The sequence below is a fragment of the Melospiza melodia genome, chromosome 21 (assembly GCF_035770615.1).
Source record: "Melospiza melodia melodia isolate bMelMel2 chromosome 21, bMelMel2.pri, whole genome shotgun sequence".
In the NCBI taxonomy this organism is placed as follows: Eukaryota; Metazoa; Chordata; class Aves; order Passeriformes; family Passerellidae; genus Melospiza; species Melospiza melodia.
The window spans coordinates 9290626-9316859 of NC_086214.1; the positions used below are offsets into that span (position 1 = coordinate 9290626).

Here is a 26234-nt window from a genome sequence, read left to right on the forward strand (position 1 = left end):
AATGGATCGAGGCAAAGTTACTGGAAACAGGAGACAGATTGTTTCATCTTGAAATCGTTGCTTCAAATCCCTCTGCGTTTGGGAGCAAAGGACATTTATTGCTCGTCAATAGCTGTCAGGGAAAAGAGATTTGAAAGGGATTTTGCCGCCTTTGAAAGGAGTTGTGGGTTTTTCTGGGCTCCCAGCAGCTCTCTGAGCATATTTAAAAGGTTTTCGAGTGCTGGGTACTCTGGAAATTCAGGACTTCCAGGGCAGAGCTTTTCAGAGAATGGAAATAATTGTCCCTGTCATGGATACAGGTATCTGCTTGCATGGCAAATATTGATTTTCTTAGCAAATAAAATACACCTGATCTAATCCATATTCACCTCTAGAGAGAAGTGCTTTTCCTCTTTCTCTGTGGCTTTTCCCAGACTGAATTTTGGGATGTTGAATCTTTTTGGATGATTTTTCCCCCATCAGTTGGCAGGCAGCACCAATCTGGGGAATGTCCTGTGGGATTGTCCCCTTTGCTGTGACCCTGCAGCAGTACTGACATGTCTGCAGGCTGTTTGTCTGCATCTGAGCTTCTGTTTGTGGAGAAGAAATGTGTTTGCAGTTGGATTTAGCATTTGTATATGGCTATGTCAACCTTAGCAAGTCCAACCCAACGAGTTTTCCTGCTGGTGAGGATCTGAACCTGGATTTCCACAGGAGCACTGGGAATGAGGGGCAGGATGGCCTCAGGCCGAGCTTTGTGAGAGGTGAGTTCATCTAGAGATGTGAATTTCCTCATAAAGCTGCGCCTCCAGGGGCTGAGAGTCACCCTCGCTCCTTTCCTGGCTGCCTCACCCAGCTGTGGGTCACAGCTGGGGTTTGTGCCAGCAGCTGGCTCAGCCTCCGCCTCCTGCTCCAGCCTGACGCTGTTCCAGATGTTTTCCCAGTTGCACACGTGGTGGGCACGTGGCTGGCGCCTCCCTGTGCTGCAGAGCAGGTGTGTGACGCCAGGGGACACCTGAGCCCTCAGCGGGGCTGTCAGCACCGGAGTTTCTCTCCATTTACAGAACAGCTGGAGCTGGGCTGCTTTGGGAGGTTCCGCCTCTAAAGCCGAGCAGAGTTTTGTCCGTGTTTGTAACGCAAGGATAATTCTCGGTGAGCAAAGGGGGCGCGCGAGCCGGGCCGGGCCGGGCCGCCAACATCTGCCTGGCACATCTGGCCAGACGCTGCCGCGCGTGCGGCCCCGCTCCAGACGCGCGCGCCCCGCCCGCGGCCAGCTGTGCGCGCCAGATGTGCGAGAGGGGCGGGGTTACGGTCACGGCCACGCCTCCTTCCGTTGTCAATCACCCGCGGCCACCCAATGACGGCCCGCGACACATCGAGGCCCCCGACCAATCAGGGCGTGGTTGTGATTTCCATGGCAGCCGCAGCCGCGCGGCTGAGGGGAGGCGGCGGCGCCGCGGCCGCTCCCGGAGCCGCTCCCGTTCCTCGTCCCGCGACCGGAGCCGCTGCCACTCTCATCCCGCTCCCTGCGCACTGCGATGGTGCCCGAGCGGAGCCGCGGCGGCGGAGGGGCGGCCGTGCCGCTGCTGCGCGGCTCCAGCCGGGCGCGGGGGCGGCGGCAGCAGCAGCAGCAGCAGCAGCGCAGGTGAGGGGCGGCCGCGCCCGCCGCGCACCTGAGGCGAGCTCGGGGCGGTTCCGCGGCCGCCGCTCCGCTCCCCGCGCCCGCCGCGCTCCGCCCTGCCCCGCCCGCGGCCCGGCCCGGCTTGGGGCTGGGGGCCGCGGCCTGAGGCGGCCGCAGGAGCCGCTGGGTCCCCGGCGGGCCGGGCAGCCCCGGGGATGCGCGCAGGGCCGGGCCGGTGCTCGTTCCCCGCAGCCGGGGCATTGCCGAAGTTTCCGTGCGGGCGGGAGAAGTCCCGGCAGCGGCTCCCGGTGCCTTTGTTCGGTGCCGGGGAGGGCCCGGAGTGGCCGCGGCGGGGCTGGGGAGCACCGGGGCTGGAGCGCTGGGTCGGTACCTGCGGGCCGGTACGGAGCGGCTTGGCTGGGAGAAGCCTAACGGGCTCCGGGGACACCTTCCCTTCCCCGGAGCAGCGTGTTCTGTTCAGTTTGATCGGTACAGTTTGATCGTTTCGCAGTTTGATCGTTTATAGCAGGAGTTGGAGCTGTCGCTCAGCTGGAGGTGGGTTTGCTGCGATTTCCATTTGTTTGTGTGAGTGTGCCGTGCGGATTTCTGTGGGTCTGGGTGGTTTTGCTGTTCCTGAAGAGTTCGAGTCTCTGCAGTGCCCCGGTGTAGAACGGAGCGCTGAAATCCCTCTGAGGAGCACACAGAGAACTCGTCTGCTCTCAGTGTGACATTTTTCCTCTTTCCCCCCTTTTTTCTTCTTTTATGTGTAAGTTTAGAGAGCTCAAAGCCTCTGTGTGTCGCCAGTGAAATTCCTTTTGTTGGATTGTTCTCCAGCAGGAACTGTAGAAATTAACAAACACTGTTTGTTTTTGCATAACCAGCAGCATGTTGGTAACTCTTTTTTAACCATTTTCTATGCAAATCCTGATAATTTGCTGCATATATTCTAGATGTAAGTAGAGCATAATAGATAAAGATATTTCCTTTCATTTTAAGCAGAACTCTTTAATTATGTGGTTTTTAAAGTCATTTTACAGGCCTTAAATGTTGAAAATTAAAAATGTTGAATTTTGAGTGCTTGGGTAACAAAACTGAAAAGCATAAGCATGAGCATATGTGTTATGTGATTGTAATAGAAATAGTGAAATTATTCCATAGTTGTGTATTGTATTCCCTGATATGGAAACTTTCATTTAGGGATGCTGAAAGAGCTTAGGGGAGATGTTCCTCTAAGAAATAACTCTTCACTTTCTACATGTGCATTGTTTTGAGGATGATTCTTGAGAATTCCCACTACCTGCTGCTTTCCCAGTATTTATTTTAAGAGAGAAAAAGTGAAAGGTGCAGGAAGAGGCAGGGAAGAAACTGATAGAGTTGACATTTACTTTTTGAAGTCCTAACAGCATTTTCATTTCTCATTCTCCAACAGAGTGATGATGGATGGCAGCACTTTGGGATATTTTCCATTCAATTTAGCCACTGTAAAATGAATTTCCTTTGTAGTTTTGGGTGTAGTAGTCAGGCTGTGCATCAGAATCTTCTGTTTCTGTATTTTGGAGCATTTTGGCTGGGGAGGGGGTGTAGTTGTCATAACCCCAGAGAATCAGGGATTGAGCAGCTCCCTGAAGAGGAACAGGAATCCTGGGAGCATGGTAGGAAAACATGAGGGGAAAGACAATTTTTTTCAATGGTGTGAACTCTTCCCCTACTTCTCTCTTGCTCCTACTTTCTGCCACAACAATCTCCTTTTTTTATTGATTTTTTTGTTTTGAGGATGCCTGTGGAGCCTCATGCCCTGTTGACACAGAGCTGAGCGTGACCTTTCCTCCCAGAAGAGCTGAGCTCAAACTCGGGCCCTTTACATTTTTCAACCAATGTTGAAACATGTGAAAACATTCCTGCAGTGGGAGCTGTAAGGGGAAGTTGCTCACTGCACTTGGAACAAATCAGGAACAAAATCAGGAACAAATCCCATTAAAAAAAAAAAAACAAAAAAAAAACCAAATCCCATAAAATCCAAGCTGTGCTCTTCCTAGAAGGAGCTCTGATGGTCAGAATCAGAGCCAGGAGTTCAGGCCATGCAAGCAGAGGACAAGTTAATCACTGAGAAATGCTATTTATATATCTGGGGCTGTGTTTTATTTTGGGATGGGTGATGCCACTGGCACTGCCCTCTCAGTTTAGGCCTGGAAAAGCTCTGCTTGAGCAGGAGAAGGGAGCTGCTCCCTGTCCAGCCTCCACAGGGAAATCTGAGCTCTGGAACTCCACAGGATTCCTGGGAATGGAGCAGCTTTTATTCCTCTGCAGGGAATGTTTGAAACACCAACAAACCCCAGACTAGCACGAAATACAAATGGATGGCTTTGCCTCTTGACTAAGCTCAAAATTTTCAACATTTTTTGGATGAACTTGAGGAAAAAGGTCCTGACCTGCTGCGTGGGGTGAGGGCAGGAGGATGAATTGTGAGCAGGAGAAGGAAACAAAGCAGTGCAGTCAGATCTGCTGTGCTCCCATCATCTGAGGCTGACTCACAGGCCTGACTTTTCTGGGCACAAAATTCACTTACACACAATTCTGCTTGGCTGCACTGTCTTGTGATGAAACTTGTAGATCCTAATTTATTTTTTTTTTTCTGGGAATTCTTTCTTATCCTAGCACTTGAAACTTGCTGCCAAAGTCCTCTCTACCATTGTAGCCTTCTACAACTTCCTCAGCTCCTGTTTTTGTGTTTGTTTGGGTGATTGTGGGGTTTGGTTTTGTAAGGTGAGTGGCACTTTGCCCTTCTCAGATAAAAACCCCACAGCATTTCAAAGCTCAGAGGGCTTTGCTGATTGCCCTGCTGTGATTTTGAAACGCTGTCAATTTAATTCCTGTTAACAGCAGAGCAATAATAACTTTTATAACCCTTCAGGCTGACAGATGCTCTCCAGAGCCCTTACTCATGGGGAGGAGGGAAGGTGGGGTTTGTTTGCACAAGGGCAGCAACTTCCATATGTCATCCTCATCCCAAAGAGCTTTCCTTGGAAATTATGCACACAGGGGATTTTACTGGCTTGGAGAATAATTGAATTTTGTGAGCTGTTCCTGACTGCTCCTCTCTGGTTTTCCTGACACACAGAGCCCTGGTTTTTATGGCAATAAAAAACCAGGACAGAAGGTTGTAGGACATTAAATCCTGATTCTTTATGGTCTTGCAGCCTTTGGCAGCTTTGAACTTCCCAAAGTTTGAGCTGATTGAATGAATGAAGGTGTTTGTGGGTGATTGATGTGGGATTTTCCCACATGGCTGGATTTTGGTGGTGTGGGTGAATCAATACTCACAGAAATTCAGGAAACCTCGTCAGAGTCTGGAATTCACAGCTGGAATTGTGCCCACAGGGAGTCATCACTTGCTTAAAATTAAATTAAAGATTTCAGCTTTCAATCACCAGCTTTCCTCCAATACTGAGAGTTCTTCAGCTTTGTTGTTAAATAGGTTTATTTCATTTTAGTTGAACAGATATTCTAATATAAATCTTAAATTTGACCTGATATACTTTTCTCCAGTGATCACCTACCTGACTCCTGCATTTGGGGAATGTTGGTGTAACTTCAAGGAGCAGGTTTAGTTTGGAACATGAAGATTTCTGTGGAGGATTTTGTTTTTCCTTCTTGAGGAATTTAGTTTTGTGGCATTTACTCAAACTGAGTAATGGTAGGGATTGGAGGAAGTGTAAATATTTGTAGGGTTTGTGTGCTCTGTGCTGAAATGCTGTTTCTTCTGGGTTAACTCTTCTCTCCAGTGGGTGCTGTATCTAAACAATTTTAAAAGATTCTGTATTATTTAGGTAGAACAATTTCCCCTTCCCTAATTTCAAGTTAGGTCTGCATGCTGAATCTTTCAGAAGAGAAACTTTGATTTTTGGTGCTATGGAAATATGAACTGCATGATTTATTTTCCTTACTTTTTGAGCACTGTTCAGGTGACCTCCACTTAAATTCCTGGGAATTTGAGGGATATTTTTTTTAATGTTTTTTAATGTGATCTTTAAGGTCCAGTTAAAGGAAAGAGAGGTTTGTGAGCAGAATGAAACTTTTCACAGAGGATGAATTGTTCCTGTGAGTGGTGTTCTGGCCACTTCACAGGAAAAGAAAGGAATTAATATTTGATTTATATTTGAGATTAATTTTGGTAACAGAGACTAAAAACTGAATTTTGGTTGGAATATTGTGACAGCTGTTGATTGGAATAAGCTTTGTAATGTTTTGGATGCCCTGGCAGAGAAAAACCCAGCAGGAATTCCCTGCTTTTCCCCACTGCTGATGGGAATTCTGTCCTGTGCCTGCACCTTCCCATAATAAAACACCCCCAGGGCTGGAAACCTTCTCAAATCAGCCATTTCTGAGTGAAACACTGATTTCAGGAGGAAAAGGTGAGGTGGACAATGCCCAGGGAGCACTCAGGGATGTTCCTGCAGAGCTGACAGGGATGGAAAAGCCTGGAGGAATCCAATCTTTTCACATGTTGGCGCTGCCTCCGTGCTTGGAGCTCCTCCCAATTAAAAGCATCTGTGATTCTGAGTGAGCTAGTTCAGCCCTGAACAGCCACATCTTCCTTAAAATTCCAATAAAGTACTAATTTCATTGGAGTTTTGGGAGGAAGAGCCAGTTTTGGGAAGAAAAATCAGTTTTCAGCTCACCTGAGCTGAAAACCTAAAGCAGGTGAGCTGCAGAACACAGGTAAATTATTCTCTACATCAACTGTTAAAAATGGGAAAAATAAAGATACAGGTGGAGTCATCCAGCAGCAGAATAAAGATTTGTCTGAACCAGTGTTTGATAAAATCTCTGATATTCCTTCTAAAACACAGAATGTCCTTAGTCCTTCTTGGAAATGGAATTCAACAGACAGATTTTGAAACTATTTTCTATCTAAAAGTTTTGCTCAGACTCTTATGCATGTTTAGAAATCATCTATTTGTTTTTCTTCTCATCTGTAGAAATTAAAGTTACTTTTGAATAATGCAGTTTTATGAAGCTGAACTGCAAAAGAAACGAGAAGAAGAAATAAGAAACTACTGAAATTCAGAAATTTCTTTCTGATAAAGAAATGAGAAACTTGCTTGTGTTTTGGGGTTTCAAACTGAATCTTGTGTCATCTGTTGGAAAAGCAATTCCTTGAGTAATTCCAAGAATAATTTCTTGTCTCATTGTCTCATCTCTTGGAAAAGTAATTCTAAGTGTAATTTCTTGTGTTATCTCATGAAAAGTAATTCATTGTAAAAATATTCTAATTTTTTTTTATTTTTTCTCCTCTTGCCAGACCTTTATTTAGGATTGGGATCCCCATGGCACGTGCACTAGAGGATAATTTGGAGTAGGAGGTGTTTTTGTCTCATCTCTTGGAAAAGTCATTTATCGTAAAAATATTCTAATTTTTTCTTTATTTTTTTCTCTTCTTGCCAGACCTTAATTTATTTGGGCTTGGGATCCCCATGGCACTAGAGGATAATTTGGAGTAGGAGGTGTTTTTGTCTCATCTCTTGGAAAAGTCATTTATCGCAAAAATATTCTAAGTTGGTTTTTTTTTTTCTCTTCTTGCCAGACCTTAATTTATTTGGGCTTGGGATCCCCATGGCACGTGCACTAGAGGATCATTTGGAGTAGGAGGTGCTTTGGTCCTTGCCAAGATGGTGGGCAAGCTGAAGCAGAACCTGCTGCTGGCGTGCCTGGTGATCAGCTCGGTGACCGTGTTCTACCTGGGCCAGCACGCCATGGAGTGCCACCACCGCATGGAGGAGCGCGGGCAGCCCCCGCGGGGGGACGGCGCCAGGGCCGCCCTGGGCACGGCCCCCAGTGGCATCGGTGGCGGTGCCAACAGGAGCCTGCCCTACAGCAAGGACATGCCCCTGATCTTCATCGGGGGCGTCCCCCGCAGCGGCACCACGCTGATGCGCGCCATGCTGGACGCGCACCCCGACATCCGCTGCGGGGAGGAGACCAGGGTGATCCCCAGGATCCTGGCCGTCAAACAGATGTGGGCCAGGTCCAGCAAGGAGAAAATCCGCCTGGACGAGGCCGGGGTGACGGATGAGGTGCTGGATTCGGCCATGCAGGCCTTCCTGCTGGAGATCATCGTCAAGCACGGCGAGCCCGCTCCCTACCTGTGCAACAAGGATCCCTTCGCTCTGAAATCCTTGACTTACCTGGCCAGGATCTTCCCCAACGCCAAATTCCTGCTGATGGTGCGGGATGGCCGCGCCTCGGTGCACTCCATGATCTCCAGGAGGGTCACCATAGCTGGCTTTGACCTCAACAGCTACAGGGACTGCCTGACCAAGTGGAACCGGGCCATAGAGACCATGTACAACCAGTGCATGGAGGTGGGATTCCAGAGGTGCATGCTGGTGCACTACGAGCAGCTGGTGCTGCACCCCGAGAGGTGGATGAGGACTCTGCTCAAGTTCCTGCACATCCCCTGGAACCAGGCAGTGCTGCACCACGAGGAGATGATTGGAAAAGCAGGGGGGGTTTCTCTTTCCAAGTGAGTATGAGCTTTTGTCCTTCACCTTGTGCTGTTCTGAAATGGTATATAAAAAATATACTATACTATTCTAAAATATTATATAAAAATACACAATACTATAGTAAAATAGTATATTAAAAATACACAATACTATAGTAAAATAGTATATAAAAAATATAGTATACTATACTGAAATAGTATATAAAAAATACTATACTATATTAAAAGAGTATATAAAAATACAGAATACTATACTATACTGAAATAGTATAAAAATATACTATTATATATACTATATATACACTATATTATATATATACTATAGTATATATATTATATATACTATTATATACTATATTAAAAATATACTATTATATATACTATATATACTATTATATATACTATATAATATATATACTATAGTATATATATTATATATACTATTATATACTATATTATACTATTATGTATACTATTATATATACTATACTATCAAAAATATAGTATACTATAGTAAAATAGTATATAAAAATATAGTATGCACTACTGAAATAGTATACTAAAAATATAGTATACTCTACTGAAATAATACACTAAAAATATAATATACTCTACTAAAACAGTGCATTAAAAATATAGTATACTATATATATTTTTATATACTATAGTAAAATAGTATATAAAAATATAGCATACCATACTGAAATAGTATATAAAAATATAGTATACTATACTAAAATAGTACATAAAAAATAGTATACTTTACTAAAATAGTACATAAAAATATACTATAGTAAAATAGTATATAAAAATACACTATACTATTCTAAAATATTATATAAAAATACACAATACTATGGTAAAATAGTATAGTAAAAATACACTATACTATAGTAAAATAGTATATAAAAAATATAGTATACTATACTGAAATAGTATGTAAAAAATATAGTATACTATACTAAAATAGTGCATAAAAATATAGTATACTATAGTGAAATAGTATATAAAAATATAGTATACTATACTAAAGTAGTAAATAAAAATATAGTATAGGATACTAAAGTAGTAAATAAAAATATACTATAGGATACTAAAATAGTACATGAAAAATATGGTATACTATACTAAAATAGTATATAAAAATATAGTATACTATACTGAAATAGTACATTAAAATATACTATAGTATATAAAAATATTAAAAAGTATATCAAATATAGCTAAAATAGTATATAAAATATATATACAAAGTAGTATATTTTGTTTATAAAAATCGCAGCTTGGTTTCAGTTTGATTTTTGGTGCATTTTTAATGCTAATGAGCAGTTTGCAATCTCAGATTTGTCACTGTGTAATGTGAACAAAGTTTTACCAGTCAAGGCCAAGTTGAATTTGAATATCTGACAGAGCTTTGCTTTTCTCTGTGGCCCTAAATAAAGCTGAGCTGTTTTATCCAGCCTGGTGTCACCCACAGAGTTCAGCAGCAATATTGCTGTAGTGCAGGAATGGCCTTGGAGCTGAGTTTGCCAGGAACATCCTCTTCCAGGAAAGTGGAGAAACTGCTCCAAGAGAATAGAAAGCAGAGCTGGCAGCTTTGCTCCTGGCATGTGCTCCCAAAATGACAAACTTTTTGGTGAAAAGTAACCTTGTTGTAAGCAGATCTTTCGCTGTTCTCTTGGGCCATCTGTGCACCTGATTCAGCTGCTTTCAGAATCCAAAACTCAGCTCTGCTTAGGAAAACTGGATGGGTGTTGTTAAGAGATAATCTGATTTATTCTCTGGTTAAATTACTCTGGTTTCTTTGCCACTGTCCACAACTGAAATACAGAAGCTGTTTCATCTTTACATTGAGAGAAAAATGTCCCATTTTGACACTCCTCCTATTTTTGAATCCATCAGAATTATTTTTAAAATCCTGAATAAGAAGCCCTGTTCCAGCAGCAAGGGCTGCCCAGTTCAATTACTCAGCTCCTGGATTTGGAATATTCAGCACTGGCCAAGTGCTTCTGAGTGAGAGGCACCTTGCACAGCAAGCACTCACAGGCTGCTCCAGAGCAATTCTAGTTATTTAAACTCCAGTTTTGAGAAATAAAAATGGGGAAATTTCCTTCATTTAATGCCTAGGAACACAGCTGTGGATTTTCTAATATATTGTAAAGGCATTTGATTTAAAACAAATACAAAATTCTTATCAGTGATTACAAAGAGAACTCTAAACTCAGGTAACAATTAGATATTTACACTGTGGAGGTTTCACATCACCATTCCCACTGAGGAAAAGCCTCCACTGTTCCCAGGTTATCAGGAAGGGATCTCATCCCTTTTTTTGGCAGTGTTGTTCAGTAGCAGATTGAAAATGTGGAAATGTTATCCTGTGATAGCTGCCTGGAACCTGATCCACATGGGAACTTCTCCCCAGTTCCTGGGGTTTGTGGCTGCTTCAGCAGTGCCTGAGTGGAGATAACCTATTTTTACTTTTTTTTTTATTTATTTTGGTGGTTGCCAAGCTTTAAGTAAAAAATAACTATAATCCTATTTCTAGTAAAATATTACTGTCTTACAGCTCCCAGATTGGTGTTTTTAAAAATTGATGGACCCTTATACCATAAAACTCAACCACCTTACTGAATTCTTACTAATAATTCTTATTAAATCTGCTGGAATGGGCTGTGAGGAGTTGAGAATATTTGTTTCTAAAAATTTGGAAAATGGCTTGAGCAAAGCCATTTTCTTAATCTTTAGAAACAAAAAATGTGGGGTTTTTTTAGTAAATATAATAATAACAATAGTACAAAAAGGTGTCTATTTTTAGTAAATATGATGATGATGTGGGTGGTATTTTTTAGTAAAACCTTCACATTTAAGATAAAAGAGTGTGGACATGTTCTTATGACCCTCAATTCAGTCTGGTCCCAGAGTTCTTTATGCCTTTGTTATCTCTCAGGAGATGATCTGAGGAAGCAATTTCTGATTTCAGGAGGCTCTGGCAGTGCTGGAAGAAGACTGAGAAATGGGTTTTGTGTCTGGGGTGGCTTTATCTAATCCAATACCCTTGCAGTGGGTGGTGAAATTTGGTTTTCATTGCAGGATTTGATGATTTCAGTGACTCAGGCCTTCAAGGGCTGCAGAAATCTCAGTGAATATCAAAACCTTCAATGCCTGTGTTGTGTGTTTGACATTCCAGTTGAAATTGTGCAGGGAGAACTTGAGATTTCCCAGTTTGACGCTCTTGTTCCAGTGAAAACCTGCTGGGTTTGGCATTCCCAGTTGGGATATTGTGTAAAAACTTCTGGAAACAAGCAGAGCCCCCTGCTTTCATCACCTCTCACTCACCTGAGAGACCTCCAGGTCTTCAGATTCAGCTCCAGCCTAGGATGCTGGAGATGTTTTAATTGTTGCAGATATTTTTATAAAAGAATTCTGACAAGTTTTTACCATCTTGAGATATTTAAAATCATTTTGAGAACGAGATCACAGCGTCACATCTTTATAACCATGTTAGTACCTGCTAATAAATGTCCAGAATTTATTTCTCACCCTTAATTTTGATTTTTATCCAGGAAAAACTGCAAGGGCTGTGGGGATGTGCAGGATTTGTAGGAATGGGAATTTTCTGGGGTCTGAAGTCCCTGCCAACGTGGCTGTTGAAGGAATTCATTATGGGCTCCATGCTCTAACCAGGATTGTTAATTGAGCTCTGGCATTTGCCTAAGTGAAAGCAGCTGTGCTGACCACTGATGTAAAGAAATGCCAACCCCTCTAGAGCAGTTTTTATTAGGTTTTTTTATGGAAATAGCTGTCTAGGCAGAATTACTTCAGAATTTACTATATTTAGTACATAGCTCTCATTTGATTCTGGTACAGATGCAGAATTATTTGGGGTTAGTCCTGTGTGCTTCCCAAAGCTGAAACTCTTCCTAGAGCTGGAATCACTGCCAAATCATCAATTTCCCCAAGAATTGGTGTTCCCTTGTTTTTTCTGTTTGGATTTTTACATTTTTTCTTTCCTCCTGCCCCCAATCTGTCTTCCCTCACAGTCTTCATAAATTCTTCATCTGAGGAATCTTTCCCACAAATTGATTTTTTTTTTTTCCTTCCCACAAATTGTTTTATTTTCCTTCCCACCTTAACTGAAAGCACAGAGAAGGATTTAACCAGCCCAAATGTGGAGCAGTGGATTTTTTTTATCAGTTGGATTTTAGCAGTGGATTTTTTTATCAGTTGGATTTTAGCAGTGGATTTTTTATCAGTGCTTGGGAGCAGCTAAGTGTGGTCAATCACCAGGAAGTGTTTCATGCTGAGGATATTGTTAGCAAAGATTAAAATGAGAGGGACAAAACACACATTTAAAATTTGTCATCAGGGTGAGGAATCCATCTGTGACAAATTTAGACTCAAATTTATCCTAACACCCATTTTTGGGGTGTCCTGCAAGCTCATTTCCTTGTTCTCCCAGTATCACTCTGATTTTAAATTCCCAAATCAATTTGCAGTTTTGGTGAGGAGGTTTCAGGCTTAGCTGGCTCTAAGGACCATAAATAAATTTTACTTTTTTCAAACACCTCGTGATATTTTTTTTCCTGAGTGTCCCAATCCACCTCTGGACTCCTCTTGTGATGCTTTGAAATTCTAAATCTCAATTTTCAGCAGCTCTTTTCTTGCTAATTTAATGTGGAGTCAGATGCTCATCTTCTAATTAGAATGATCACAAAAAACTTTTTAATTTTCCATCCAGACTTAGGAGCTCAGTCTAACAACCCTCAGAATGTTGAAATTTAGTCACAACTCCTGGTCCCAAAATCCCCTTCTGAGCTCCTGCCTTTGGTTTGAGGCTCTGCAAATTTTTATTTCAAATTTTATATCCTCTGAAGAGGATAAAGCTGAAAAATCTGGGTGTTTTTTAGAGTTTTTTTTTTTGTTTTTCAGCTTCCATAAAACACCAATTGAAGGCCCTGCTTGCCAAGGCAGTTTCTTTATGAGCATTTCCCTGTCTGGTTTGTTCTTTGTTGATTGTATTTAAATTATTTCACCTTCCAGCACTGGATGAGTGATTTCCTTCCTCTGGCCTGGGAGGATTTTAGTTCTGCTGAGGAATAAAAAAGAGGAACAAGGTGAACTCTGGTGACTGCTGTGTGCTCAGCTGGGAGGCAGACAGAAATATTCCTTTTATATATCCAAAAATGTCCAAACTCTTTCTGAGATCAGGAAAAAAAAAGTTTTAAATTATTTAGAGTAAAAACTCAGGGCGTTTTCAATTATTCAACCTGAATTCTGTTCCAGGAATAAGCACAGTAAAGAAGTTTTGTGTCTTACAATCAGAAAGACAGAACAAAGCAGTGCCAGGTTTCTTCCCTGGAAAAATAAAACACAAAAGTAGAGCAAAAATGAAAATTACATTAAATGAACAAGAAATCAATGGTTTTCTAAATATGACATTAATTGTGCACTTGCCTTTAAGATCTGTGTAAAAACCAAACAATCAAAGGAATTATTATGGAAAATATTTCTTTTAGTTTGTAGCTTTCTGTCATCTCAGGTCTCTCTTTTATGAAACAAGTTTAAAAAAAATTAATCACAGAAGGGTTGTGAGAAGAAATAACACATGGATTGGAATTTAGAATACAGCTTTTAATAAATCCCAGACAATTAAACAGCAAATGTGGGAATGTGCCAGTGGGAAAATGGATTTATATGTAGGTGTGGGTTTACTTTTCACTTAACAGTTCCTGGGCTTTCTCTGCTGCTTTTATGGAATAAAGGAATTGTTTCAGCACAGTGTGAGAGCCTAAACCTGACAGCATCTGCAAATATTGTGCAAATTGTTCTCATTAAAACTTCACTTCCCATCAGCTCTGTAGAAGACATGAAATTATGAGAGGGAAAGAAGAAAAATGGGAGAAAAAACAAACAAAAAAGCCGCAAATAAAACAGGCTAAAGGTCTTGATGCTATTGAAGAATAATTGTTTGGAAGTAGTATAATGGAAAGAGTATAATGGAAATTGAAAATTAAATCATTAATAATGGAAAATATATATTTTTTTTTCCTTCCCCAGGGTTGAAAGATCCACTGACCAAGTGATCAAGCCAGTGAATGTGGAAGCCCTGTCCAAGTGGGTGGGGAAGATCCCAGCTGATGTCCTGCAGGACATGCCAGTGATTGCCCCCATGCTGGCCAAGCTGGGCTATGACCCCTATGCCAACCCCCCCAATTATGGCAAGCCAGATCAGAAAGTGGTGGAAAACACCAGGAGGGTAAGGAGTTTGTGGGTTTAATCACTGACTGAATGGATTTCAGCTCTAGAGCAGGAGCCTTGTGTTTGCTCTGGGGGTTTGCAGTCTGTTCTGACACTTTTTGCTGCTTCACAATGGTTTTTCTGTGGGGGAAATGAAAGAATTCTTTGGGGTCTTGAGCTGTGCTCCTTGGTGTGAGGAGCAGAACCTCCTGAGAGCTGCCCAGAAAGTTGGGGAGCTGGAAATGTCAGTTCTGAACCAAAATCTGTGTTCAACCTCATCTGGGGCCTGCCACTACTTGGGTTTGCCTTGGTAAATTGTGCTGTGGAAATGCTGATATTTTCATGGGAATGTAATATATATAATATATAATATATAATATATAATATATAATATATAATATATAAATACTATATTATATATAATATATTAATACTATATTATATATAATATATTAATACTATATTATATAATATAAATATATAATGATATAAATAAACAAATACTATGTTATGTATTGTAAATTATATAGTATATAGTATTTATTATATATAATATATACTGTATAATGTATGAAATACAATATATAATATACAATATATTATATATTATATGAAATATAATATATAATATATTGTATTAAATATGTACTATGAAATACAATATATAATATAGTATAGTATAATACAATATGGTGTAATATAATATATGATATAATGTGATACAATATAATATTTTATATATAATATGATATATAAAATATAAAAAATATAATATAAAACATTTGCTTTTCAGTAACATTGTTCTTAATCTTGCTGATCTTGGCCATCTGCTGTTAGGTGTTTATTTGGGTTAAATGCTGTTCCTGCAGAGGTGAAGCTTTTAGAGCAGACACAAATCAAGATTTATAATATAAAAATTAGACTGAGTCATAATTAACAGTGGGAAAAGTTTTCTTGTCTGGATTTCAAGCTTGATGGACGAGCTCAGTTTTTTATAGATGAGGTTTGGCAAAAGCTCTGGCCCAAACTTACCCCCCAAATACTCAGTGGGGTTTGAAAAATGACCCATAGAAAACAGCTCAAGATGATCAAAATGTCTGATTTTCCAATTCTTTGTAGAACAACCCAAAGATGGAGAAAGGTCTGGTGCTGATTAACCTAAACTTAAGGATTTGAGTCTGAATTTAATGTTGTTGGAACTTGAGTAGTTGGGCTGTTAGAGCTGTTTATCCCTGGAGGTATCCCTTGAAAAACTCATTAGCATTGTTGGAAATAGAATTAATAACTCTGCTTCTGTTCTTTTTGGTCTTAGTTTATTTAAAGAAAGTGACTTTTTCTGCTGCAGCAGAGTAATCAGGGAAAAAAATTGAATTAAACAATTTCAAAGGACTTTCTTCCACCAGCCCTCTGATCCTGAATAAACTGCTTGGAATACTGATGGGGTAGATAGAAATGAAAAAGGAATTGGGCTTTGTGAAGTTCCTAAACACTCTTGCATTATTTCTTTTTAGAAAAATTGTCATTAATCAACAATCAGTGTGTTCAAGGCTGGCAGGTTGATTTTTTTAATTAATAGCTGCTAGCTCAGCATGGAAAAAGTAACCCACCCTATTTGGTTACAGTTTATTAACTCCCTGTTTTAAAAGGGTCACAAACAAATGAAGTTGTCTGCAGTTAAAATAAGTGTTCAGTAGTAGAAACTGCAAATTTTATTGGTTGTGTCTCAGTGATAAAATGGACAGAAGTTTTTACAGCCTGCTGACCTTTCCGAGCCTCCACCTGTGTGGGACAGGCTCAGGCCAAGCTGTAAAACTTGTCTGGATTTCTGTCTCTTCTTGAAATGGGTTTGATTTCACAATACATGAGAAGAATTCAGGTAATAAACAAAACCAGGGCAACTTTAAAGAAATGAAAACATAATTTCAAAGGCTGGGGGTTTACTGAGGCTTTTTCCAAGTTTGCTTTGAAGGATAATTTGTTTGTTTACTCATGCTAAGAGCAGCTGTTAAAAACTGAAGCTGATCTAAATATTGCAGACATATGGAACACTCATTAATATTTTGGCTGCTATTTCAGTTTAATAGCTTTACTCACAGCCCCAGACAGCATTTTAATTTTGTTGTTTATTGTATTACCCAGTATAGATTTTTCTAGTCACTTGTTCTTTGCCAAAATTCCATTTGCATGTGTGGTTTGTACAGATAAAATGTGGAACGTGTTCTGAATGAATGCTGAAAGCAAGAGAGTTCAAGATGGAGAGTTCGAAACTTAGAAAATTTTTAATTTTCTTTAAAAATAGAGGAACATTAAAATTTCAGACAGTTTTAGGCTCTGATGTGTGAGTTTGCTCTTGTGGGGTTTCCTTTCTCCTCCAGGAACCTGTGCTAATTTATTCCTTGCTACTGCAGCCTGAAGAAAAAAAAAAAAAAAAAAAAAGCATTTATTTAAATGGGTAAAATAAATAAATCTGGGTTTTTCCAGCCTTTTGGAGCTGGCACTTGGCAAGTGAAGTGTGTTCCTGTGTACTCTGAGCTGGTGAATTTGTAAATCACTGGAGCTCTTACTTTGCTTTCTTTAAGCTTCTTCACCTGGGATAGCCTTTCACAGAGTTTTGTGCTGGGTATCTTGAATATGGATGAAGCTGGCCAAAGAAAATCTTTCCAGAATTGCTTTTCAGTGCATAGTAAGAATATCTGGATCTTGTTTGTAGCCATTTATTGGCTCATTTTGTATTTGGAAGCAGCTCTCTTATATTTATATTTGTATTTGTGGTTTCCAAGACTTTAAAGTGAACACAGAACTTGAATTGTATTCATTGAAAACAGATAAAGTTTAGACTTTTAAAGCTGAGCAAAATCTGTCCCTTCTTGGAAAAGACCACAAATTGCATTTAAAGGTGAAAATAATGCTCAACAGTGAAAATAATGCTCAACAATTTAAAGCTGCTGCTCTTAATCAAGGAAGTGAGAACCAGCAGTGTCAAAATTCCTAAACCAAGGGCTGCTACTGGAGAAGAATGGAAAGAGATGGCTGGTGTGGTGCAAAATATTGATTTTCCTGAGCTTTCTGAACACTCAGCTGCTGTTCTTTATTCCTCTTTTCTCCTTTTCTGTCCCCTGCTGGTGACTTCCATATGTACAGCTTAAATATAATTCTTTTATTAGTCAGTCTGGAGACAAATGATGATTTTCTCCAGCTAAAGGACAGTGCTTAAATTAGAAATGCTGTCTCCTTGCAGGTATGCAAGGGAAGCAGTGCTCTCTGCTAAATTTGGATTTTTCACTTGCCTCTTACCTGTGGAGGACACCAAAATGCTGAGGTTTGGTTTCTGTGCTCCTGCAGCACAAAAATAACAAGAAACAACCTGGGTTTGTATTTTAACATCTCTGCTTTTGTTTGGGGAGCTACCAGAGCATGAGGGGAGCTTTGTCTCCTCTTGTGCTGCTCTCCCAGTGCTGTGCTGGGAAATCAAACATCTCTGACAGGACCTGCCCTGGGCCAGCCACGAGTCCAGCAGATTTTCCTGATGTGTTCACTAAAAACCTTTAACTTTGTGTTGCTCTGTTTTCTGTTCAGCCTGACAATTTTATCTTTTCTGACAGTTTCTCTTGTCTCGGTTAAGGAATGCCGAGCAGGGAGAGCAAGCTCTGGCCAGGGTTGTTCTGTTCCCTGCCTGTGACCTCTCAAGGAGGGGATTTTGCCTTCCCTGAATGTGTTTTTGTTTTCTTGTAATTCTGTTGCTGATCTGTTCATTTATCACTGCAAGGGTTCCTTCCTTATGGATACATAATTACTCATTGTTCCTTCCTCGAGTTTTAACAATTTCTACATCCTGAGTATAGAGGAAATCAACATCCTGAAGTAAATGAAGTTTTCAGCTGTAAATTATGCAGAAAATGCAAATAATTAAGCTGTGTGTGAGCTGCTAGCCCAGCGTCTATGGGGTGAAACACAAAAGTGCTTCACTCCTCATGAGAACTGTGAGATGGTGTAAAAGTGAATTTCAGTTTGCCAGAAGCCAGCAGAAGAGGAGAGAGCAGCTCCCAGCTGCAGAGCTCTGCCTGCCCCCAGGAGAAGCTGCTTGGTTGTGTTATGGTTGGCACAGTGGTTTCCTCTCCCATCTGTCATCAATTACATCAGATTTTCTTTGGCACATCCTTCCCCCTAAATCAATTTGTATGCTTGGAGTACACACTCCAGTCAGTTCTTTTAACTTCTTCATGGAGCTGTGCTCCCTGTCCTGGAGAGATGCAGAGGTGGAGTTACAGAATTTCTGAGGAGGAGCTGTGCTTTTCACCAGCGCTGTTCAAATAGGTTGGATGTTAGGAAAAACTTTTTACAGAAGGAGTGATGAAGTTCTGGAATGTTCTGTCAGGGGAGGTGGTGCAGTCCCCATCCCTGAGCGTGTTTAACAAATGCTGGATGTGGCACTGGGTGCCAGGGTTTAACAAAGCCTGGATGTGGCACTGGGTGCCAGGGTTTAGGTGTTGGGGCTGGGTTGGACTCCATGATCTTCAAGGTCTTTTCCAGGCTGGTGATTCTGGGAATTCTGGGAATTCTGGGAATTTTGGGACTGGGGAGGTGGTGCAGTCCCCATCTCTGGGTGTGTTTAACAAAGCCTGGATGTGGCACTGGGTGCCAGGGTTTAACAAAGCCTGGATGTGGCACTGGGTGCCAGGGTTTGGCTGAGGTGCTGGGGCTGGGTTGGATTCCATGATCTCGAAGGTCTCTTCCAACCTGGTGTTTCTGGGAATTCTGTGAATTCTGTGGTTCTTCTGCTGCCAGCCCACAGCTGTTCCCAGCTCTGGTTTATGTTCAGCTAAAGGTGTTTTCTGTGCAGCTGATGGCAACACCTGGAGATAAAAGCAGAGTTTCCTCACTCCAGTCTCATGCCTGGTTTATATTGTGAGGAACCATCTCCTGATCAGAGTCAAAACATCCATGACAAGCAGGGTTTCAGGAGTTTCTCTTTGAGGTTTTAAGGGCAGGAACAGTCTGTGATAAAGGTAAAAATGTATTTATCATTTATCCTAAGGGATGAGGGTAATTGTGCTGTTTGGATGCCCAGCTGCTCAGGGCCCTGCATCTCTATTTTCACTGATTACCCTGATCATGAAGGCATTTGGCTTTGTGGGTGTTTTCTGTGATACTTAAAACAAAAATTTGGGGTTTATTCCATCTTCTATGTGACCACAACAGCACAAACTTTCTCAGTCCCCTCTAAATTTAATATTCACTTTAATGGGTTTTTCTTCCAACATGTGGATTCCCAACTGCATTGTTTCTCTCTAGAGGTGCTGCTATCTCATTAAAAAAAAAAAAAGGCATCCCAAACCCCTTAACTCAGCACAAATATGATTAATAATGCATAAAGAGAGTTATTCCCAAGTAAAATGCACACTGAGGAGTGGTTGGAGCTGCCTTTTGGCAGCCATTGCTGGGCCTGTGTAAGATCCTGCTCTGTTGTCCCTGCTGGGTAAACATTTCCATCTCCCATGGCCCTTCCTTGGCAGGCCCAGCAGAGGTGAAGAATTGTGTAAACCTTTAAAGCTGCCTTAAAAGTTCAGGAAAATCTGGAAGAGGAGCCCTCCATGTGCTGTGGAGTGGTTCTAGGAAGGGGCTCAGCTCTGGTTTTGCCAGTGTTCTTTAATTATTTTTTATCCTTTTACAATTAAACATCTTATACTCTACAGCTTAGATATTTTAAAGTTTACCAAGCCCAAGCACACTTAGTTGCAGAGTGACTTTTACACAAAAAAACCCCATTATTTTTGTGTACTGGAACTGTCCAAATATAATGGGACTCTTTCCAAAGCAGACAGGAAAGTGGGTGAAAAAAAAAGCTTTAATCTTCTATAAAAAAGAATTCTAGGTTACACTTCTGTTCTGAAGTTCTCCCTGTGTGTTTAAAGACACTTCTGAAGTTCTCCCTGTGTGTTTAAAGGGGTTTTCTCAGGCAACTGGATGTGAAAATTGTTTTCTGATCTCTTTTTGAGGATAATATCCATTCAGTTTGGCTATAAGAACGTGTTTTGCTTTTTAATAGAGCAGCTTGAATACTGCCAACACTGAACATCAAACTGACACAGGCTTCAGATCCCCCTCTTCTGGAATTCCATTTGGACTTGCAAAATAATTCCCTTAGAAATTATAAACCCCATTTCTCCTCAATTTACTGAATTCTTGCTGAGACTGGAAATAATTCCAATATCCTGCTTCTGTCTCTGTAATGCCACAGTGAGTGATGTGTTCTACACTTACAAATTGGTCAGAAAAGAATTTGGAGTCTGAAGCCTCTTTAATTTCTTTGGCTGCAGATGGAGTCATTGTTTTTAGGATTTCTGGATTCTTGTTGATGCCTGGGTTTTGATTCAAAAGGGGCCATTTATGTTTTTGGAGCTACTTTAAACCAGTTTTTGTGCAGTCTCCTCCTGACAAAACCAACCCTTAGGTGATGTCAGTTCTGAACCAAAATTTGTGTTCAACCTCATCTTGGGCCTACCACTGCTTGGATTTGCCTGGATAAATTGTGCTGTGTAAATGCTGATATTTTCATGTGAATATAATATAAAATACCCTCAAAACATTTGCTTTGAGTGTCATTGTTCTTCTTAATATTGCTGATCATGGCCATGTGCTGTTAGGTGCTGTTCCTGCAGAGGTGAAGCTTTTAGAGCAGACACAAATTGAGATGTGCAATATAAAAACTAGACTGAGTCAGAATTGCAGGAGAAGGAAAGGAGAAGGATTCTGGTTTGTCCTTTTCTGGATCAGTCACAAAGTGCTGTCACCATCAGGATTAATTGTTTTTTAAGAATTCCCAGCAAAGGAGAAGGTTCCTGTCTGTTCCTTCCACCTAACACAAAATCCTGGTTTTTCTGGTGACCCTTGCTGAGGTTATTCTGGAACATTTTTGCTGTGACAATGTTGTTTTGTAACTTCCATTCCTGTTCTCTGGGACACAACCTGCATTTAAATAGTTGGATAAAAGCACAAAATGAAAAATCCTCTCCTTGACTTATAAATATTTATGGTGGAGCAAGGCTCCAATAGCCACACACTGAATTTCTGCCCAGGGTGACTTTTCATAGTGTTCCCATGTGGGAATGCCAGTGGCCCCTGGCTGAATACAGATGAGAGCTGTTCCTGTTTTATCTAAACCATGGAATATCAGAGTGCCACAGTGAGGGTGTGGAGCAATTCCTGCTCTCAGTGAAGCCTTGGATCCCAGGGATGGATTGGGAAGGGAATCCAGTCCTGAACCAGGGCAGGAAATTCAGAGCTGGCTCAGCTGCAGTGCCAGGCACTGCAGAATATTGACAGGCTGGGCATGGATTTGTGATCTGGCTATGTACACATGGGAGAGCAGAGAAAATGGTGATAAACATGCCCTGACTTCCTGGAGCTCCTTCCTGGGACACAAACCAGGGAGGGCAGCTCAGGGTGAGGCTTTGGAGGAACCCCATTCCCATTTCCTGGCTGTAGGGAATTTCTCTGAGTTGGTTTGGAGCAGCCCCATTCCCATTTCCTGGCTTTGGGAATTTTTTTGAATAGATTTGGAGGAGCTCCATTCCCATTTCCTGCCTTTAGGAATTTTTCTGAGTTGGTTTGGAGGAGCTCCATTCCCATTTCCTGCCTTTAGGGAATTTTTCTGAGTAGGTTTGGAGCAGCCCCATTCCCATTTTCTGGCTTTAGAGAATTTTTCCAAATAGGTTTGTGCCCTTTTTTAATTTTTATTTTGAAATTATTTCACAAGATCACAATCATGACGTTGGGATGGTCAGTCTTTGTGCTATAGTAGACAGGATGGTAAAACTCTTCAAGTATGCTTTTGTTGTGGAAAAAAAAATAACAGAATACATTTTTTTTGCCCTTTGGAATGTTTATTCTCAGAAGAAAAGAGCTTTTAAAAATTATCCTCTAGAGAGAAGACAATATGCCAGAATATTTAATGTTCTAGCATTAGTGGATGCTAACAGCACAAAACTTATTTTCTTTTTTTTCTCTTTCCTTTAACAAGGTCTTCAGCATTTCAAACAATAGTGAATGAGGCCTTTGAGTAACAAAATTTTTGTTTGTTTTTCCAGGTCTATAAAGGTGAATTTCAGCTTCCTGACTTCCTCAGAGAAGTGCCACAGGTACAGTATGGAATTAATTTCCTTTTTGTGGGTGTAGCAGCAAAGGATATCAAACAGCCTTTATTTTATAAACCACTTCTTCATGAGCCTGATTTTCTGATTGATGGTGAGATTTGCTGATTATCCATGAGGTGGAATCTTGAACTCAGCATCCCAAACCTCTCCTGAATCCGTGTGTAACTCCAGGGTGAAGAGTGGTGTTTGTCACCCTGAGCTGCCTCAATATTGCTGTGAAATGGAAGGAAAAATTGAGCCTCTTTTGTGGACAAAATTGTAAAATTTGTTACTTCTAGAGGAGCTTCATCTTTTCTTATCTTGATTTAAAGCAAGTCTAGCACAGAGGGCAGGGTTCTAAATGCTGAGAGATTTTTAAAATAAATAGAGATGTTATCAAAGTCAACAAACCAAGCCATGGATAGGGGTGGTGTGGATTTAATAGTGTGCTAGGGAACTTGAGGTTTTACTGAAAATTCACAATTTGGTACCCCCCAAATGTTGTTCTTTGTCATCAGCTCCCTTAGGGACCTACAAAAAAAAAAAAAAAACAACCAAAGAAAAACCCTTATTGTGAAGCTCTCAAACTGCAGGATCTTGTTGATATCACAGAATTGTAAAATCCCAGAATGGTTTGGGTTGAAGGGCCCTTAAAAATAATTTTTTCCACCTCCTGCCATCGACAAGGACAACTTCCCAGGTTGCTCCAAGCCCTGTCCAACCTGGCTTTGAACATTTCCAGGCATTGAACAGGTTAAAAACACTCAGGAATCTACCACAGACAAAGCATTTTAACTTCTCCATTTGTTCAAATAAAAATCATTTGATTTAAAAAGAAAACTGATTTCTTTTGTTCCAGCCAAAGAAGACAGTAGAAAGGAAGGCTCGTGGCAAGATAAAATGAACGTGGAGCAGTAAAGAGGCATAGCTGTAGTGTGTGTTTCATGTTTTCAGAAAATAACCCTGCTGTGGCCACCAAACCTTTCTGAGCAGCCTTTGTGTGATCTCTAACGTGGGCTTGGCTTTCCCTGGCTCTTTGCCTGCTTGGATCACTCAGTGCTCCTGCTTTGCTCAGCTCTGGAGAACCATCCCAGCCCTGTTGCTGCCAGCCTTGTCCCTGTCACTGAGTGTCTGCTCCATGTGTGCTGCTCAATTCTCAGGAGCTGCTGGGCTCACTTCCACCTGGGGTTGCTGCTGGGATTGTAGGATTAGCTGCAGGAATACTGGGGTGTGCTTTACCAGAGGGGAAATATTGCTGAGAGGGATTGATGGAAAATGCAGGGAGATCATTCAGAATTGAGCACATCGTGTATAGATGGTGTGCTAGCAAAAAAAATCCTTGATTTTGAATAAATCCTGGGTTAAATCCTTGAAATCCTTGTTTGCATACAGTATCAGTGGTTTTCAATTATCCTGGGGTACCCAAAACCACTCTGGTAAATTCCTTCTTCACTCCACAGGATAGGGAGGTTCCTGCTAAATCCCAGGAGGTGAATTTATACAGTTAGCTTGGTTTAAATACAGTATTTACCAAAATCTGAGCAGATTTATCCATAGCAAAGACAGACCATCCAAAAGACAAAAATAAGCACTGTGGAAGAGTAAAAGAATATTCCTTAAAGCATTAAAACCTGATCAAATTGTTGCTGGTAGTGTTCTCCTTTAGTATTAACATAATGTAACTAAAGAGCTCAAAGGTTTGGAGAGCAGACATTGGTACTGATATTTTTGTCCTCTAATGTAAAATAGCTGATTCAATTTTAATTATTTTTTGACAGACTGAACCTATGGAATAGAAGATAAAATGGACATTTCTTGCCCAGAAGGTAATAAAAGAGCATTGCAGTTCTGCTCATTTGTTGTTCTTAGTTCAAGATGATTTTTGTTTAACTTCTGTAACTCCATGGGTAAGATAAATATGAAGTTATGTTTTCTAAAGGAAGCTGCTAAAGAAGAGCTGGTTTGTGATACTTGATTTAACATCTCACAGCCAGTATTTTCAAAAAGCTGCATTTTAGTCACTGAATCAACAGTGACAAAACTTTGCAGGGAGCTGAGTAAATTCCAGACCAGTTAAGGAATGAGTGATACAAGATTTCCTGTGTTAATCCAGGATTATTCTGCTATCAGATGTTCTGGCCTGACAACAAAAGATGGCAAAATTTAAATCCAGTTTAAAAATAGCCCAAAGCAGTGTGCCCTACAAATATCCCCAAAATAGATCCTTATGTGGCCATAAATATAAACACCCTAAATATAGCCAAAAGCACTGCTCTGTGTAGAAAAAATGGCTCTAAAATCTTCCCAGAGATGAATTACAGACCTTGACTGTGAAATCAATAGAGAAACCATCATCTGTTCACACAGTCAATTTGAAATAATGAAAGCATCAACCTCACTTTGCCACTTAGCTCTGAAAAATGGGTTTCAACCTGCAATATTTCTGTCTGAAGAAACCAAACTGGGAACTTCCCAGCATAACTTCCCACTGGGTCACAAGGCTTTGGGATGTCAGTGGAAAAACAATATTTTATTTATTTTTGTACCATGCTGCAAGCAGTCTCTCAATGATAAAGGAGGGACAAGCAGCTCCGTTCCTTACAGTGGGATTTGTCCTGGCAGTGATTTCCACCTGCTGAGACAGCAGTGGCTGCTCTTAATTCTGCAATATTTGTAATTCCAAAATGCTGTCCAGGATAAAAAGCTGAATATCACCAGGAAATATTCCAACATAACTTTATTTGTTTTTCCTTAGAAGATCAGCTGCTGCCTTTTCCATGGGAAGGATCCCTCAGGCCTGTCCCCCTGGCATCAGAGATGTGCTGCTCTTGGCCTGCTCTCTTCAGAATGTTCTCTCCTCTTTCTTTCATCTGTTTTTGTTCCAAATTTTGCTGTTGTGAGCGCATGTAAAGCTGTTAAAAACAAAACAAAAAAAAATCACAGATGTTAATGTAGAACTGCATTACATTCGCACAATTATTTTTTTTAAGGTTTTAAAAAATGCAGAAGCAATGCCTGTCTCTGAAATTGCTCCTCTGTTTTAATTACAGGGCTCCATCTTCAGATTTTTTTTTTGTTTCTTGTAGCAGTTTGGTTTTGAATGTACAAAGCTTTCAAGAGTGGTCTGTGCTTGTCCTGAAAGATTCTTGGTGGAAAAGTTGTTTGTTTTATTCATATGTGAAAAATGTTAAATATCTTTTATTTAAAAAGAAAAAAAAGTTGATAAATTACATGTACAATTACAATTCAATGATCTTTTGTATTTTATTTTTCAAAATAAATGCTTTAAATGTGATTTTTTGTTTATTTATTTCTTAATTAATGGTCTTGTTTCCAAGTTAAAATTTAAATAATTCAGGATATTGCTGTGTTAGTAATAATTCAAGATATTGATGTGAGGGAAGATATGCTGTCATGGGTTTGGATCTTATTTTAAGGTTTGCAATTTAATGGTTTTTGTTTGCTTTTAATAGCTGGGTGATGAAGGAATTGTAAATTGGAGTGTCCCACTGAGAGGTGTAATGTGAGTTTTGTTTGCTGCAAGTAGAAGTAGGTAATTTTAGACTCTTGAATTTTTTTCCTTAACAGCAGTTTTGTTCAGAGATGCTCTGCTGGGGGAAAACTGCTGTGAGTTGAACCCTAAGGTTTCGATCTTTAGGATACAACGTGGAACATGATTATTCCATGAGTTATTTTTGGGACGGTCGTTGTGGCTCAATTTCTGCTCCCCTCGCTGGTTCAGGGCGGTGAAGGCGGTTTC

The 26234-nt window shown here is 40.6% G+C and overlaps 1 protein-coding gene across 4 annotated transcripts; it reads left to right on the plus strand.

Moving 5' to 3' along the window:
- Window positions 1-1569: 1569 nt before the first annotated feature.
- TPST1 (tyrosylprotein sulfotransferase 1) lies at window positions 1570-25769 on the plus strand. Of its 4 annotated transcripts, none has more exons than XM_063174139.1 (7): window positions 1570-1624; window positions 7185-8123; window positions 14163-14361; window positions 22430-22480; window positions 23334-23409; window positions 24253-24300; window positions 25230-25769. In XM_063174139.1, exons 2-5 carry the CDS (start codon window positions 7270-7272, stop codon window positions 23376-23378), a joined length of 1149 nt encoding a protein of 382 aa, XP_063030209.1. In that variant the 5' UTR covers window positions 1570-1624; window positions 7185-7269; the 3' UTR covers window positions 23379-23409; window positions 24253-24300; window positions 25230-25769. The 4 variants fall into 4 exon arrangements, with proteins under 4 accessions (XP_063030209.1, XP_063030211.1, XP_063030208.1 ...); XM_063174138.1 differs by lacking the exon at window positions 1570-1624 and adding an exon at window positions 1987-2155; XM_063174140.1 differs by lacking the exon at window positions 1570-1624 and adding an exon at window positions 1987-2155 and having other exon boundaries at window positions 23334-23404.
- Window positions 25770-26234: the final 465 nt, after the last annotated feature.